The 19,016-nt window shown below is 39.3% G+C and overlaps 1 protein-coding gene across 2 annotated transcripts in view; it reads right to left on the reverse strand.

The window, feature by feature from the left end:
- Positions 1-1,282: 1,282 nt before the first annotated feature.
- The window catches only part of LOC124721297 (glucoside xylosyltransferase 1), a 150,554-nt gene continuing 132,820 nt past the window's right edge, over positions 1,283-19,016 (reverse strand). The window contains exon 8 of one of the 2 annotated variants that reach the window (XM_047246206.1): positions 1,283-1,317. In XM_047246206.1, coding sequence (XP_047102162.1) covers positions 1,298-1,317 — 20 coding nt within the window. In that variant the 3' untranslated portion in view covers positions 1,283-1,297. Of the gene's footprint in view, positions 1,318-1,377; positions 1,716-19,016 lie in introns of those variants that run through there. The other variant, XM_047246204.1, reaches the window with a different exon arrangement.

Consider the following 19,016-nt stretch of genomic DNA (forward strand, 5'->3'; position numbering starts at 1 on the left):
CTGGCACTTTAACACATCTTTTTCCACAGAGCCACCAAGATTCATGGGTACTGGAACCAGGTACTGAGTGACAAGGATAGCAGAACGGCCAACGTGAAGTTGACATGTAATTTTTTGCATTTCAACAATTAAAACTATTTCAATTTATATTTGATAGTACAGTATGTTGCTGTACAATAAACATTTTCTAATTAATTCACAGTTATTCATACTTACTGGACTTTCTATTCATTGGCTTGTGAAAGCTAATGACCATAATAAGTGTTTTGCAACCATGTTTCTGCAATGTTACTTTATGTTTCAGGAGGTCCCACTTAAAGCTGTGTTATTTATCTGGTAAATATCAAAGAATGGTAAATAATGCATTCATGGGTATTGTGTGTTTAATGATGGTATCATAGGATAACTCTGTCTTCTCTTTTCTTAAGTAAATCATCATGGCTGTTTGGTATTAAACTGATGTTCACATAAGTCATCTTTCACTTAAAAAACTACCAAATTCACACAGTATCCAGGCTGGATTTTATGCTGTACTGCAGTCAGTTCCAGATTCCTTAATTGTCCATGACAGCGTGTGAAGTGTGTATTGATAAGGCAGCATCATATATAATCAGTCACTTTAAGCTTCCTCAATAGTTTTTTCACCCTTCAAATGTTTCCTATTCCCAAAAATTGATATAGACACAGCAGTTACTAACAGTAACAACTAATTCCACAGTTTTTGCCATTGGTGACAATTTAGAGGCTGTCAATTTCCATATAAGGCGTGTCCTAAAAAGATGATAGGATGCCAATATGTTGTTGTGGAATTTTCAGTTTGGAAGTAATTCATCACTGAGTGTTTCAACAATTCTAAGTTAATCAACCCCTGTACTGTAGAAGTTACCAGCTACTGATACAGGTGGGTAGCACAGAATCAAAGTTTTCAACTTTGAGAGGCCAGCGCTAAGTTGCGAACAAAAAAAAATTAAAGTTATAATCCTGAAACGTGAACTTTTGGATGATTTCAGAAAATAGCCATTTTCTGAAGTTCAGTATCTTAGAAAGCATCGAGTGTAAAGACATTTAACCTGTAAAAATTATATGCTCTACAAGAAAAATGTAAGTGTTGCTTGTTGCAGAACACAAGGAAAAAAATTTGTACAGAAAACCCAAAATATCCCTGTTTTTCAGTGAGGTTTAAACACTATATTTAATGTAGTATATCAACTTCAGTTTAAACTGTGTTCAGAGCTGCAGTGCTTCATCTGAACAGACAGTACGCTCCAAAGGAATTACATATTTACTTCTGTATTATCTAAACTGTCATGAGAAAACCTGTAAGGGAACAGGACATGAAAACTGATCATTTCTGAGTATGGCAGTGAAACAACACTATCACAATAGAAAATTTATTCAATAACAAAATATCAAAATCATTTGTTAATTCTGGCAATATGCAAGGAACAGTGTAAATAAAGGTATCATTATGCTAACACACAACAACAGAAGTGAAATGACATATGTGTACAGACATCATGATCATATAGCATTAGCATCATGACAACCTGATACAACTCCTATCATTGACCACATCTGTATACTTTTTCTTCTTCGTACACCAGTTCTCTGTATTCTCACTAATCTGGTCCTCTCCTTAATCCATGACAATATCTGAAGACATATTTCAACCCTTTCACTGTCCAACTCTTGGGAGTGCACCACCAGCCCAAGATCTAAAATGTGAAATGGGAGTATAGTCCATATGCCACCCTGTTTTGTGCGCATGCTCACTTATTATTGGATTAAAATGTTTCACAAGTACATCCCATTTAATGCTCTCTATTTGCTGCAAAGCTTATTATGTATTTACTACAGTTTTATGTTACTAGCTAAATGTTAGTGAATGCAACATATGTATTAATGTAATTTATTTGTTGGGCAGAAAGGAGAATGAATAAGTCTTGAAATGAATTAAATTTATTAGAAGAAACCACAAAATCACTTTATTGAAAAAGTGAAGCAATATAGTGAGGTGAACAGACATTACATAAAAATAAAATTTATGTAATGAACAGACTTATCAGCAGGCTGTTATTTTAAATTAGTACTTTATTTAGCACTACTAGCTAGTTTTTTCAGTGTTCATTCTGAAGTGCACAATAAATGTGGATGTATCATTCTCATAGGTCACACACTGTGCACAATTATATACATCATAGGCCTCAGTTTCCACAACTTCAGAATAGGTATCCATAAAATGCATGTACACAGCTGTTAGTAATGTTTCTTTGTGTAATACTGTCTGAAACAAGAGTCAATGACAATGGATCATGAAATTCTTCACACACAGGCCTTCTCTTTGGCTGTTTCTTATTGCTTTTACACACAGTTCAATAATTTTGTTTCTCTAGTAGGAAGTGGACTTTGGGTAGGACCTGTCTTGATGCTCAAGTTTTTTAGGATACCATATGATGATCCTGTTCCTTAACTTCGTACAGTACAGCTTCATGAAGCTTCTCAACCATCAGATGAGCTCCATGTGATTTTTGGACATGCCATTTTGTTTCTGGTGACTTTTTAGAGACTTTATTGCTGAAAATTTGTATGTCAAAAACATCTTATATAATTTGCAGTATTAGGAAAAGGATATATCACTATGCTACTCACCATAAAGATAACACATTGAGCTGCAAACAAGTCTCCCCCCCCCCCCCCCCCCCCTTGTCTTCTCCAGCAGCTCGGACCAGAATCATCATACCTATCTGCAACTCAATGTGTCATCCTTACGGTGAGTAGCAATCTATCCTTTTCCTGATGGTGTTGATATTCCAACCTGCAGGTTCCATTGTCTTATATAATTTAATCATCTCTCACATTATTTCAATGAAACTCAGAAGCCTTTCTTCCGAGTCAAAATACCCATTGAAATGTTATAACCTACCTTGGTTTCACATTTTAATATTTGTGATTCTGACGTATAGTTCTCTTTCTTTGTTACCACTGGGACACAATAATTGGACAGTTGTAAGGTGATTGGCCTGCCATCAAAGAAACAGCAAATTCTCAGAGCTACAAAAAGTAAATTCACCCCTTTTAGAATTTTTGTCCATTTTCAATGATATTTCTATTCTGTTTTGTTCCAACGGCATTGGTAATTCTATGACAAGTCATAAGAAAAGTTACAGGTTTGTATACTGCTCTTTGATAAGATTGTGTGACAATTCTTGGGAAATGGGCTCAATAGACTGGTTACATCATCACCAATTTTACTCTGTTCTGAATGTTTCAGAGTTTTATGTACACAATAAAATCCTAGTAAAAGCCAGTTTCAAAGTCCCACAAGATTAAGAGCTTTATACCACATCAGTTTAATTTTTTTTAATGTATCCTCTCAAAACACAGGTGACTCTGAAAAGCAACAAGCTTTTATCTATACACGACTTTGCATTAAGAATAACTGCTTCTCAAAATCTGTCTCTTAAGTAATCACTCACTCGCTTTAAGACTTCAGTGGAGAAAAAGAGGTTTACTACTTGTCCCCAATATATAATTCTCTCCTTGAACCACATGATGTGGCCCATATTTAGTTCTCTCATCATAATAACTTTGTTAACTTCATAATCAAAGGCAATAAAACATTTACATCAATGTGAATGAACACACAGAAGGATCTTCTCATTTTTATATTTGCTTTAGTGCCTCATTTTTTGTACAAACGTTTCTTCTGTGACACTTCACAACAGTCACCATGAAAACCAGACTGACAATTGGGTACAGTAACTTAACACAAAAACAGTGTTCATTTCTTTGGTCTACAGCCGCACTTTAGAACAGGAACACCATTTCCACAGAGGAGAGAAAATAAATAAATAAATAAACAAATAAATAAATAAAGATTAACTTCAACAATTCAGAAGAGCACAGACACCAAAATATTTATGCGTCTTTTCAGTGACTCTTTTCAGTCTAGGCAAAAAGTTGAACTCCCAATAAAATTCCAACTACACTGATACCTATTCAGACTGGTAAGTTAATTAACTGAGTACATAAAATTCAATTGGTCTTTCAATAACACATAAACATGATGTTCAAAAACAGATCTAAGGTGTCACAAAAATGCAGAATTTGACCTTTTCCCAAAATCTGTCACCACACAAGCTTTTGTTAGAAGCATCTAGAACTAGTACCAATATATTTGTCAACCATTTTATTTTCTGTGGCTGATGAAGAACAAAATCAAGGAATACACTACAAAACAAACACTTCAAAGTGAAACTCTCCACTTAAAAAAAAAACTGTAGGGAACAGTAATTGTTTCAGTTTCATTTAGTGTGAGGGAGCAAGACATAAAAACACAAGTGGCATTTTACATGTACTAATAGCACATTAAATATACTATGCTGTAGAGGCTTACTTCAAAAATGCTCAGCATCTCAACATATGAAAGGAATGACAACAGCAGGGAATTTAGGACTGAGAATGGTCTTAGTTAAAAAAGGACTACAATATGTAATGAAGAAACTAAATCTGAAGTACAATAATACAATCTACACAGATATTGCTACCCTGAAGAAAAGAAACAAGAAGATAGAAGCCTATAACATTATGAAGAGAGAGGCAACAACAAAGAGGAACACTGTCATAATCACTAAAAAATTGCATTACATGGTAGAAACAAATAATAACGCAGTGACTTTTTCAAGCACATAACGCACACAGCGAGGTCACATCATCTTTCCAGACCAGAATAATAACATGAATCCCTTAATTCTGATCACAGATTAGAACTCCAATAAAATTCCAACTAAACTGATACCTACTCAGACTGGCAAGTTAATTAATTGACAAGTCATCAATCCTAATTATAAATTTAATACCGTCAAACTAATTTTCTCAGGTCCATAGACACTACCGAGATCTTGTCTACATAGAGAATTATCGGCTGGAAGGAGCAGTATAATTTTACCATTCCCCATTTATATAGTACACATGACTCTGAAGATGGCAAAATGTAGCTTGGTTTCCTAGCTGTTATTTTGAACAGTTATTGAAGCCACCTGGCAGCAGAGACATACAAAGCATCCCACATTCTGGGAATCCATGTCACTTCATCTTGAAGGAAGGAACTTGGCCCCTCCAGTTTGCTGGAACACCAGGAATGGCTACACATCCAGCCTCTGTTAGGATGACTACAAAGACCTATTTGTATACTGGGGGTGCACAGTAGTCTATTGACCAAGTCTTTACGTAGCCCAGAGAGCAGCTTTCCTGCCTATTCCGTTGCTGTTTCTGAAGATGTCTATGGGAGCAGGCTGGTCTTAGCCACCCACGAGCTGTTTGTGATGTTTAGAATTACAAAGCAAGCCACAACTACAATGTTTGTGACTGTGCTGTTACTATGTTTGCACTGCAAGATACCAGAGCTGCAAATTTACATGCAACACAGTAAGCCCTATTGTCCAACCCCTGTTATCGTGATCATATTCATGGCTCGTGGCCATGTTAATTCATTTCAGTGCTCTCTTTAGGGACTGGTCTTTATTCTAAAGACAGAATTGTTTGAGTGAACTTTTGTTCTAATGACTTGTCCTACAGCAAGTCCATTGCTTGCTCAGCAGCTGCTTTATTGAAAGTGATAGTATTGGAAATTTGTGACAGGGCTGCCTCTCATTTATGTGAGCATTTCTAAATATATGCATTGCCAGACTACACTGACTTTCATCGGCCTGTAGCTTCCCCGCAGTCCCTTTTTGTTATTAATTCTTTACTAGGTCATGAAACACCTGCTGTAAAAAATGAAATCCAATGCCTGGGACGGAAGATCAGCAGGTGAGTGATTTGCTATGGAAAAATGATAGTTGGTAAACCTCAGAAGGATATTTGTTCCATATTTTGATAATCTGTATTAATTCAGACTCTTTAAGAGGAGAGACAACAGAGACCCCAGCATAGCACACTACAGCTACAGCTACTCACACAACAACACATGCTGTAAAATGAATCTGTCTATACCAACAAAAATAAAATGCTATTTAACTAGAAATGTCACTATAAAGAGAAACACAAGGAATATGGCAGAAACCACATTACATTAAAACCACTACGCTCATGAAAAGAAATCTTTCGATATAAATACATCAATTAAATAGCACTTACAAACTCTTTACAGAAGTTATAACACGATAAGCATTTAAAGTAACAATGACTAAAGATCAATTTTATTTCTATCTTGATGGGGACATTTATAATCCACAAAGTGACAAGACGGCCTACAAATGGGATTTCATACACTCCTGGAAATGGAAAAAAGAACACATTGACACCGGTGTGTCAGACCCACCATACTTGCTCCGGACACTGCGAGAGGGCTGTACAAGCAATGATCACACGCACGGCACAGCGGACACACCAGGAACTGCGGTGTTGGCCGTCGAATGGCGCTAGCTGCGCAGCATTTGCGCACCGCCACCGTCAGTGTCAGCCAGTTTGCCGTGGCATACGGAGCTCCATCGCAGTCTTTAACACTGGTAGCATGCCGCGACAGCGTGGACGTGAACCGTATGTGCAGTTGACGGACTTTGAGCGAGGGCGTATAGTGGGCATGCGGGAGGCCGGGTGGACGTACCGCCGAATTGCTCAACACGTGGGGCGTGAGGTCTCCACAGTACATCGATGTTGTCGACAGTGGTCGGCGGAAGGTGCACGTGCCCGTCGACCTGGGACCGGACTGCAGCGACGCACGGATGCACGCCAAGACCGTAGGATCCTACGCAGTGCCGTAGGGGACCGCACCGCCACTTCCCAGCAAATTAGGGACACTGTTGCTCCTGGGGTATCGGCGAGGACCATTCGCAACCGTCTCCATGAAGCTGGGCTACGGTCCCGCACACCGTTAGGCCGTCTTCCGCTCACGCCCCAACATCGTGCAGCCCGCCTCCAGTGGTGTCGCGACAGGCGTGAATGGAGGGACGAATGGAGACGTGTCGTCTTCAGCGATGAGAGTCGCTTCTGCCTTGGTGCCAATGATGGTCGTATGCGTGTTTGGCGCCGTGCAGGTGAGCGCCACAATCAGGACTGCATACGACCGAGGCACACAGGGCCAACACCCGGCATCATGGTGTGGGGAGCGATCTCCTACACTGGCCGTACGCCACTGGTGATCGTTGAGGGGACACTGAATAGTGCACGGTACATCCAAACCGTCATCGAACCCATCGTTCTACCATTCCTAGACCGGCAAGGAAACTTGCTGTTCCAACAGGACAATGCACATCCGCATGTATCCCGTGCCACCCAACGTGCTCTAGAAGGTGTAAGTCAACTACCCTGGCCAGCAAGATCTCCGGATCTGTCCCCCATTGAGCATGTTTGGGACTGGATGAAGCGTCGTCTCACGCGGTCTGCACATCCAGCACGAACGCTGGTCCAACTGAGGCGCCAGGTGGAAATGGCATGGCAAGCCGTTCCACAGGACTACATCCAGCATCTCTATGATCGTCTCCATGGGAGAATAGCAGCCTGCATTGCTGCGAAAGGTGGATATACACTGTACTAGTGCCGACATTGTGCATGCTCTGTTGCCTGTGTCTATGTGCCTGTGGTTCTGTCAGTGTGATCATGTGATGTATCTGACCCCAGGAATGTGTCAATAAAGTTTCCCCTTCCTGGGACAATGAATTCACGGTGTTCTTATTTCAATTTCCAGGAGTGTATCTCAAGGGCATTACCCAATATCTTTTTAAATGACAACTAAAATTTATTTTGGGAGAAGGCTTACAAAATAAAATACAAGAAATGGTTTCTACCACAGACATTACCATTGTACTATAACAGCACAATGCAAAATTAAACAGAAAAATGAATGGGGTCCTAAAAATAAATACAAAAAGGGAAAATAAAGCCCTTTCAGCACAAATAGAAAAACCAACTGGTTCACACATTACACTCCATTACTGTACCAAGGAACATGATAGTGAGAATAATTGGAATATTTTCAACACACGAAATTATGAAAAAATATGGAAGAAACTAAAATAGTGAAGAGCAATGGATATGAGAGCCACACATAGATTCAAGTAAAAGATTGAGACTCAAAAGAAATGTTGTAAACGAAACACCCACACACAGACAAGAACAAGAGAGCATACAAACATAGAGCACAATAATACTCACTGCACACGCAAAAGCAAAGAATAGATGATACAATGCCTTATATGCTTAAATGAAAATGAGGACAAAATGCAAGAATTTTAAAGCAAAGCAGGTCAACAAACAGTGTATCTCATAAATGCCGTACAGGAAAATAGCTACCACTACACAGCTACACATTTTTAACCTCTCTATTTTTATGTTGTTTTATGTAGACAAAATTGTTCTTAGACTCCTATGTAAAAACAGTCTTTCAGAATTTTATGAGCAACCCTACACTTAATTCGTATTCCTTGTAACATTTCTCACTGTAGTTTGTTGAGCATCTGCATTACACTTTTGTGTCAATCAAATAAAATAAACTATTTTTAGACAGTTCCAGCTTTTTCAATAGTTCTAATTTGATAAGACAAGCAATAATCAAGATTATGTAGTATTACTAGAATGAAAGTTCTTTCTTTCCTTTAAGATGTTTCATGTCCTCATAAGACTCCCAGTTAACCACACATTGCCGTTTACCTATCTATTTCACAATTTGGGATAAACCATCACGTATTTGCCTCATTACTTGTTAACCTATATTTTTAATCAAATTGTGAATATGTTTACCTTCCAAAGAGGTCAATAAAATATGAAGCCTATTGTGAATTTTAATTGGGATCTTCATGAAGATAACAATTTTAGTGGAAAAGTGCAGACTGTTCATGCATATACACCCATGAAAAAATGTTTTGCATCAGTCCGGTCCCCAGAACTCTTGAACATAGACGTTGACTGTGGATATTGTATCAGACACAGTTCTTTTGACTGTTTAGAGATGTCACTAAACCCACCCAAAGATGTAAACAACCAAGCAGGAGCAGCACCTATTAGATGGAGTGGGTCTGACAGCTGATCAATTCCAGTCACTCTACCAGGAAGGAAGTACCCGGCTCATGTTGTCTGTACTTTAACCATGCCTACATGGTCAATACTGTGATTCAATCGAATCCGCATTGTTTCTTTGTGCCAGGAAGGGCTCTCAATGAGGGATGTGTCCAGGCGTCTCCGAGTAAACCAAAGAGACAGGAACTGTCGTCGAAGACACGCCTCGCTCAGGCAGCCCAAGTGCTACTACTGCAGTGGATGCCACTACCTATGGATTATGGCTCGGAGGAACCCTGACAGCAACGCCACCATGTTGAATAATGCTTTTCGTGCAGCCACAGGACATCGTGTTAGACTAAAACTGTGCGCAATAGGCTGCATGATGCGCAACTTCACTCCCAATGTCCATCTTTGCAACCATGACACCATGAAGCGCGGTACAGATGGGACAATAACATGCCGAATGGACCTCTCAGGATTGGCATCACATTCTCTTCACCGATGAGTGTCACATATGCCTTCAACCAGACAATTGTCGGAGAAGTGTTTGGAGGCAACCCGGTCAGGCTGAACACCTCAGACACACTGTCCAGCAAGTGTGGCAAGGTGGAGGTTCCCTGCTGTTTTGGGGTGGCATTATGTGTGGGCGACATACACCGCTGGTGGTCATGGCAGGCGCCGTAACGTGCTGGCGAGGAGAAAGATACAATATTGTTTCTCCGCCAGGACTACCCCCCTCCTGGTAAAAATGAGGTCCCCCCTGAGTTCCAAAATAGTACTATCTATTTATTTCTATTCTGGTGTGACATGATTACCTTTGTAAACCAAGAATGGCTTGGGCTGCAAAATACGATCTCCTCTAGGAGTAGATTTTGAATATGTTATTAAATTCATAAAAAACACATGGCGTAGTGAAGAATGTAAACTCATCAATATTCCAAGGAGGCCCTATAAGCTTCTAATCTATGCATGAGGAAGGGAATACAAAATTCGTGGTCAACAAGTCACCTGTCTCATAATGCCCAACTTTGCTGTCACTGCCCCAGACCACCCTCCTCCTCCCCCCCCCCCCCCCCTCCCAACAAATTACTATTGCACTTCTATTCCTTGTAGAAAATGTTGTCCATAGTACCTTGTGCCATCTCCTTTGGTTAATTTTAAGTACTAGATATGTCACTGTGCCACCAATATCCATCATGTGTCAAGAAGAATATGCCCAGGCCATAGCCAGTTTCCAATTACATCAAAGCACTGCTGCTCAAATGACATGCCACAAGTAGTGGTAAGAACCTTAGTCTTGGGTCGTTTGGGGGAAAGAGACCAAACAGTGAGGTCATCGGTCTCATCGGATTAGGGAAGGATGGGGAAGGAAGTTGGCCGTGCCCTTTCAAAGGAACCATCCCAGCATTCGCCTGAAGCGATTTAAGGAAATCATGGAAAACCTAAATCAGGATGGCTGGACACGGGACTGAACCATCATCCTCCCGAATACAAGTCCAGTGTGCTACCACTGGGCCACCTCGCTTGGTAAGAACCTTAGTCATTTCCACTCCATACTTGATGTAGAAATTACACAACAAAAAGGCATTTGGATCCTGTGGTACATACTATAGTTGGTTTTTGCTGACTTATTTATGTCTTTCAGTTCTGCAACCATATGAAGAATGAAAACAAGAATTTCAGTAATATCTTCATTGGTGAAATAATTTTAAAAACGAGGATCATTTAAAAATAATGCCCGTAGGCTAACACTGTGAAAGAAGTGACGTGCTCGTAGTGTACACCATGACTATATTACTTCACTCCTCATAGAAGAGGTATGTTATACCACTGTCCCTTCTATTTATGCAGTGTGAGACAGCTGTGTGAAATGGGGTTCACACAATTTTTCAATATGGAAATTACATGGGAGGAAAAATCATACACCAAAATTTAAATTTAATGTGACAAGAGGTTGCTAGAAATAATGAGTGCTTAGCAGGCAGTTTGTTGGCAGCAGACTGCAGATCAGAGCAAATTTTCTCAAAGGCCAGCCTGTCTCAAGAAGGAATGTGCAATTGTAAGTAATACCAATTTGAAAATAGGTACGGATGAAATACTAGGGCGCACTTGGCATAGATCAGCAGCTTCTGTGATGTTTCGGCAGGTATTTGCAGTTTCGTTTTTGCATTGTGTAACAGGAGTCAAGACAAACACACTGCCCTTCACACCTTTCATGTGACACCCAGTGTCACTGGAAAGCACCTTTTTCCCGTTGCAAACAAAATTATTTTCAAGGCAGAATTCTACATGCCAATTCGATAGAATGGTCCCAAATCAGTCTAGTGTGATATTTGTTTTAACAATACACATTAACAGATGCTGTGAAACATGAAGAATAAACAGTACTTCAACAGTGACAGTACCTCCTGGCCCATGCTGACTACTACTGCAATGCAGGAGCACTGCTCAGTTGCTGCTGGACTACTGGTTATTCTTTGTGTTCTACTGTCCCTATTAATACACATCGAGAAAACATCTACCACACTGGACTAATTTTGGACTGCTCTATTGAATGGGCATGTAAAATTCCTCTTAAAAAAACCATTTTGTTTGCTTCAACTCCAGTACACAATGCAAAAATGAAATTGCCAATACCTGCTGAAACATCAGAGAAAATATGCCAGTGACTATAGGAGGGGCAGCCGGTATAAGAAGTGACATTAAAATTACCATATTATACGGACTATAAGATGCAGTTTTTTCTTCTAGGAATTGCCTCAAAATTCAGGTGTGCCTTGCACTCAAAATTAATACAAAAATGTCCAGTGTTTGATTTACAATTTCCACCAGTCTTGAAAATGGCCATATAATCGATGCCATGGGAAACCTATCTCTACATGGCAACACTGGATTCAACTGGCAACAGCAGTGCACTGATGTGACAAAGACGAGTTGCGCATATTCATAAGATTGCTAAAGTCGTCTCCTTCATGGCCTGCCATAACAAATGTGCAAACATAGGACTGAACTCAAATGGTGAAAACTAGAAGATGGCATATTGAAATGGATTCAAGGACACTGTCAAAATGGCATTTGAATTAATACAAAAATTATTAAAGCACACATTCATAAGCTAGCATTATACTGGAAATTAATAGTCTTTAAGGGTGGAGTCGGTTGGTGCTACAGGTAAATGAAGTGTCAGACTTGGCATGTGAACCAAAACCAAAAGATCTCAGAAAATGCCACAGAGTTGAAGAGAAAATACTATCTTTCCAGAACTGCTGCCATGAAAGGTGCTAAAAGTGTAACTATAAAAACAAGTGGATATGAAAAAATTCACTACACTGTTGTCCTTTCATGTTGTGCTGATGATACTAAGCTTAATCCAACGATCATTTTCAAGTGCAGAACAATGTCAAAATCTTCTGAAATACCGATAGGTGGTGGTGTTCATGTATGTGACAAGGATTGGATGGCTGATGCTGGTATGAAATTATGGATTAATCGAGTGGGGGAGAGAAGGAATGGTGCTTTATTGAAGAAGAATTCTCGTCTTGTGCTAGATCAGTTTAGGAGTCCTTCGGAAAATTCTGTGGAAGAGAAACTGAGTCAGGGAAGTACAGAGCTTGCTGTTATTCTGGGAGAACTAACTTCACAACTGCAACCTCTTGATGTCTTGACAAATAAACCATTTAAAGTGTATGTGGGAGAGGACTGCAACAAATGGATGAAACCCAACAAATTCACGCTGAAGGGAGCTTTGAAATGACCTACAAACAAGCGTGTCAGTGGATAAAACATCATGGTCTAGAGTGCAAGAGGACATTATGGTTACATCTTTCAAGTGCGGCATAAGTAATGTTCTCGATGGCTGTGAGGGTGATTTTATATTTGAAGAGGACAACAATGACTATGAAGAGGAGGAGGAGGAGGAGGAGGAAAAAGAAGAAGAAAGTTCAGATGATGATTTTCAGGGATTTTAAAGGTCAGTTCAGTTTTATCAACTACGGATTTCTTTTTTTTAGTCTGGCTTTGCAATCTAATAATAAAATTGGTAAATATGTTCTTTTTATTAAAATTGCTTAAAAATTTAGGAGCACCTTTTGGTTTGTAAAATATGGTAGGGTTATATACGCTTATAAAGAACACCAGATATTGATTAGCCCACAACCTGAACACTTAACAGCACAAGAAACAAAAAATCTCCTGTGTGTTGCAAATGTGGAAAAGACTGTGCAAAATAATAATGTTTGCATTAGTCTCGTACTTTATATTTTAGTACACTTAGTGTAATGTGAGAAAGATTATTTGTAGATTAAAGCAACATCATGCTAATTCAAGGAATGACAGTTGCAGAAATAAAAATATAGAAAAGAAAACTTGCTACTTGTCTAGAGTTGGGTTTGTTTTGAAGTAATAACGATATAATAAATGCATCCTGTAAAGAATTTTAACATTTAAATATGACATCCTTTCTACTGTATTTTGACTGATATATTGTTGTAAAGTGGGCTTGTGTTTTTTTTCCCCAATTGAGTGAGTTTATGGCTATTTTTCTTTTTTTGTTTACACTGTGTAGTATCTTTAATTCATTTAATAAAAAACCTGTATAACTGTGTTTAACAAACAAATATGAACAATGGGAAATGTGAAAATGTTTTCAGAGATAATATTAGAAATACTAATTAAGAGGGGCCCCTGAGAAACTCAAATATAACTATGGCAGACCAAGGACCTTCTACTGAATGCTGCACTACATTTCGAAGTAACACAGAAGCACAACACTATTTTCCAATACAGTGATCAAGTCTATGTAAATAATGACTGTAGCGTTCGAGCAATCGTTCAGTTCCTTAGTAGGAATCTGCTCCTTGGCCAATCAGCCATTCGACAAATGCCATGTGAACATCCTTTACCATCAGAAAATTTATTTCAACCCAGACTTTCTTCCTGGATTGCCTAGACGTCGTTGTCTATGGTCATTGTTGATGGGCTTCCTGCTTGATCAGTACGAACCATGTCTGCAGTCTTTGTCTAATTACTAGCACCATTTCAGTACGACTGGATGCAAGATTGCATTTGGTCCACATACCACCACAATTACATGGTGAATCTGTGCGAAATTTATACTTTTGCCCAAATGAATCTTACTGCCACACTTACTTCAACTTTGGAGTATATTTTCAGTTCCCACATTATTTCAATCTCACACTGTGATGCACCATTCTCTGTTTGCAGGAAACCCATAAAATGAACTCTCTTCTGACAATGTGTCACTCTTGTTGTGCAATAGTCTTAATATGGGATAACATGTCTAACTTATTTTCTGAAGTCTCTTCATAGATACATACATTTCGTAAAAAGAATTACATTGCCAGTATATTTACATTTATATAATCACTCAAAACTGTTACTCCACAATTCCCCTAAGGTCATTTCCATCACACTTAAGCTGGCTTTTTGCTTTTAATTCCTGAGCATTGAACAGAGTGGTTATAATTAAGCTTTTGCTACTTGCGAGGGCCCTCAGGAAAAAAATGAGTGATCACAGTACAAAGCAACTTTCTGGAAATGTTCGTAAGGACACACGGAAGAGAAATATTAAATAAACCATTGAAAGAAATGTATGTTAACATCCACATGAGAGGGTAACATTTGTTAATCGCATACAATGTTAACATTCCAGGTTACAAAAATTGCTCAACGTGATGACCATCTGTATCCATGACAGACCGGAACTGCACTAAAGATTGTTCGCAATACTTTTCGAACAGTGGACCTCGGTGCACTGCTTGAAGATTGCACATTGTGTCCTGCACTCTCTGCCATGGCATCAGTAACTTCAGCAACAACTTGTGCAACTGGCTGTAGGTATCTCACTGGATCAGTTCCCAAATTACCAGATGATTCCCACTTCCAAATCATGCGCTTCAATCCACAGTGTGGAAAGAGGACCTCTTCATATTACTTTAAAGCATTGATACTCACAAAGAGCAGCAGCACTGTTGTTGTTCTTTTGATAAAACAGCATTATGAATAAAGCCTTGATCACCATGACAAACCCATTTTGACTGTCTGCAACTTAATGCACACTGATACTTGCGTTTCAACCCTATGTCTCCGTACCAGTAACGGAGCCTTATGGCAAATTATGACAATATCACCACGAACAATGCAAGTCCTGCAGGACACAGTCTGAATGCCATTCCTATAAAGTTGGGTACCAATACAGTAAACAGTTTTCAGTCTACACTAACTCAAGCAGCGAAAGTTTAATTGTAACCACCTGGTACTCTCATGTGACTGCTCCGGTAAGTAGAATTAACTATTATGTTTAAATTTTGTGTGTTTAACAATACTGAATACTGTTACATAAACAGCAAAATTACCTAAACTGGTATACAGATGTGAACAGATATTAATTATTTCTGCTGAGTTGCCCAAGATGTAGTACTGCAATTATTTTCTGAACAATTCAAGATACAAAATTAAGGTTTTCATTAGCTGACTGTATCCAGAGGAACATACAATTTTCTTACATGGTTAATGCTGTTAAGTCTCATCAGCCAAGTATTGAGGTATATTTTTAAACTGGAATAACGTATTTTTAACAGAATTTGAAAACTTTTGTTAAGATGAATACAGTTCGTTAAGGTTAGCGAAAAACCTCTTATGAAAGTAGTGGAGACACATGCAAAATGTGAGAGGCAAGGCATACGGAACCCAGTGAGTGGTAGTAAACAATTAGAACCAGGGTCCTCATGCCAGGCTCTGTTTATATATGCAACAGTCAGATAGGTTGAGGCTACTGAGATAAAAACATGTCTCCTTTTGGCACTACTTTATACCACAGATAAACACAGTCAGCTACATCTGTAAATGGAACCTTATGGTGACATATCACAAGGGAAGTTCCTGGCAGGTTAACACTGTGTGCCAACCCAAGACTCGAACTCAGGATCTTTGCCTTCATGCTCTACCAATCGAGCTACCCAAGTACAACTCACAACCTGTGCTCACTGCTCTACTTCTGCCAGTACCTCACCGCCTACCTTCCAAACTTCACAATTGGCAAACTTCCAAAGGCAAAGGACCCAAATTGAGTCTCAGTCCAGCACGGTTTTTATCTGCCAGGGAGTTTCATATCACTGCACACTCCACTGCACATTGAATACCTCATTCTGGATATCAGAAGGGGATTAGTAAAATATTGCAAATATATGTAGGCCTCATGACTGATAATATTTCATATAATGATGCAGCCTAGCACGAGAGCCCTGCCAGGCAGTGTTTACATCGCAACAGAAGATTTCATATCCACACAGATAGTCAACCACACTAAAGCACTCGCTTCCATGAGACAGGGAGGCACAGTGCACCAGTCCATGATCAGTTCTGCCTTGTGAATTAACAATGGGGGCCAGTGTGCCTGACGGCTTGGATGTAGCTTTTAGGCAGTTTTTCACATCCACCTATGAAAATACTGGGCTGGTTTCCACATCCTGTCTCAGACACATGATGTACACTTTGTAACATGTTATGTTTGAACTGTTGTTCATAACTGACACTTAGAGGTCAAATGAATCTTGGGGTGGTGCTTGGATAATGGTTGGCAAGACCTTTCCAGCTGCCTCAAAAAATGCAGAGAGCAATTATGTTGGATTCTCCTTAAGGTACCTGCAATCCATAATTTTGAAGTAGCAATTAGCTGGTGGTACTGTCCGTGAGAAAAAAAAAAAAGAAGAGACAGACCTTAGATATTTTGTGTCTCACAATTTTGATTGAATGTTAGAATGATGTCACTGTGGTTGATGCCAGTATGGTGGGCAACTTCCCATGCTGACAACTGTTTTTGTTGTAAGTGACAATGCACACACAATCTAAGCTCAAAATGATGCTTTGTGGCATGTTGTCAGACTGAACAATGCGTGAAAACTGGACTGTGCCAATTGCAACTGGAGACAAAAAGTGTTCTACTAAATCACACTGATAATACAGATTTACTTTTACCTCCGTAACACACAAAGCTGTACAAAGTGATTTATTGAGAAAGATGTGAGGCTGGTACAAAATATTTACTTGAGTGTGTTTAAGTTACAGAATATATGAGGCTGAAAGAATATTTTTTTAAGGGGAAAAGGTTGGTTCCAGTTATGAAAACACCTTTTGCTTGTATTTTGGTCTTTCTACACAATTTTCGTAGGTTACCAGCCCCAATTAACCTCTATTTACGAGGTGCGGCTAGAAAAAAACCGGACTGATGCTGTAAAAAACATTTATTTACAATTATTTACAATTTCATGTAATCTCCTTCAATGTACTCTCCTCCTCGGTCTCTACACCGCTCCATACGAATTTTCCACTGTTCATAGCAATGCTGCAGATCATTTTCGGTAAGTCCATACATTACTTCCGTCGCTTTTTCTTTTACTGCTTCAACAGTCTCAAATCTAGTTCCTTTCAAAGCTGACTTGACTTTGGGGAAAAGAAAAAAGTCACAGCGGACCAAATTAGGTGAGTAGGGTGGATGATCTAAGATGGGAATGTTGTGTTTTGCCAAAAATGTCTTCACTGACAACGCACTGTGAGCTGGGGCATTGTCTTGGTGAAGGATCCATGACTTTTTTCTCCACAAATCGTTCCGTTTTCTCCGTATTCGCTCACGTAGGGTAGCCAGGACGCTAATGTAGTAATGCTGATTCACTGTTTGTCCCTCTGGTACCCAATCAATGTGCACAATCCCTTTGATGTCAAAAAAAAAACAATCATCATTGCCTTGAATTTCGATTTTGACATTCGTGCTTTTTTTTGTCATGGAGAACCAGGAGTTTTCCAATGCATCGATTGGCGTTTAGTTTCGGAATCGTAAGTAAAAAACCACGATTCATCGCAAGTAATAACATTTTGTAAGAAGGTGGGATCACTTTCAATGTTTTCCAGGATGTCAGAACAAATCATTCTTCGGCGTTCCTTCTGTTCAATTGTGAGACACTTTGGAACCATTTTTGAACACACTTTGTTCATGTTGAAACTTTCATGAAGAATCTGCCTAACACTTTCCTTGTCGACTCCCGTTAACTCAGACACTGCTCTGATTGTTAAACGGCGATCTTGTCAAACAAGTTTACCGATTTTTTCAATGTTTGCATCAGTTTTTGCTGACAATGGTCTGCCAGTGCGAGTGTCATCACTGGTGTCTTCGCGGCCATCTTTAAATCGTTTAAACCACTCAAACACTTGTGTTCGCGATAAACAATCATCGCCGTACACTTGTTGTAACATTACAAACGTTTCACTTGCAGATTTTCCTAGTTTGAAACAAAATTTGATGTTAACACGCTGTTCTTTCTGTACACTCAACATTTTCCGACGCACAGACAAAACGTCAACTACTTAAAACAGACGCCACAGGCAGACTGAGTACAGGAGGCAGATGAAACTCGAGCAGTAGATGGAGCGAGAGTCACGTGACAGGCCACGCGACTTTCAGCCTTATTGCATTCGTTTTATTGTTTCACCAGTAGTAGTCCGGTTTTTTTCTAGCCACACCTCGTATACACGAGTTTGGTTGCGTGCATTCTGAAAGCAATGCATCAGTGTTTACATGTGAAGATATGTCCAAGTATGAGAAATCAATAAGATCTTCAGCTGAAGGGAGACTGAGAATTAAGAGCAATGAACTCTGTGAAGCTAAAGTTCACTCTATTCAAATAATGTTGATTCCATATCATTTCATTACCTATGTGCCAAGTTCCCAGATCAATCTGTCCACAAGAAACTGGCCAATGAAAAGTGATAGGTGTAAGGTTGCCAAAATGACATTCCAACTTGCCAGTTGAAGAAGACTGGACGGGCTGATCGCTAAGTAAAACTGCTAGAATCAGCCACACCAACTGACATATGTCCTTCCTGTTAGCTCAGGAAGGTATCCTGATTTTATGCAAAACTTGAAAATTTTCAACACAGTCATTTCACTATCATCTGAAACACTGGAGAAGTCCTTGCTAGTCACTGGATGTTTCTTTCCAGTATAT

Source organism: Schistocerca piceifrons, chromosome X (assembly GCF_021461385.2).
Source record: "Schistocerca piceifrons isolate TAMUIC-IGC-003096 chromosome X, iqSchPice1.1, whole genome shotgun sequence".
Classification (NCBI taxonomy): Eukaryota; Metazoa; Arthropoda; class Insecta; order Orthoptera; family Acrididae; genus Schistocerca; species Schistocerca piceifrons.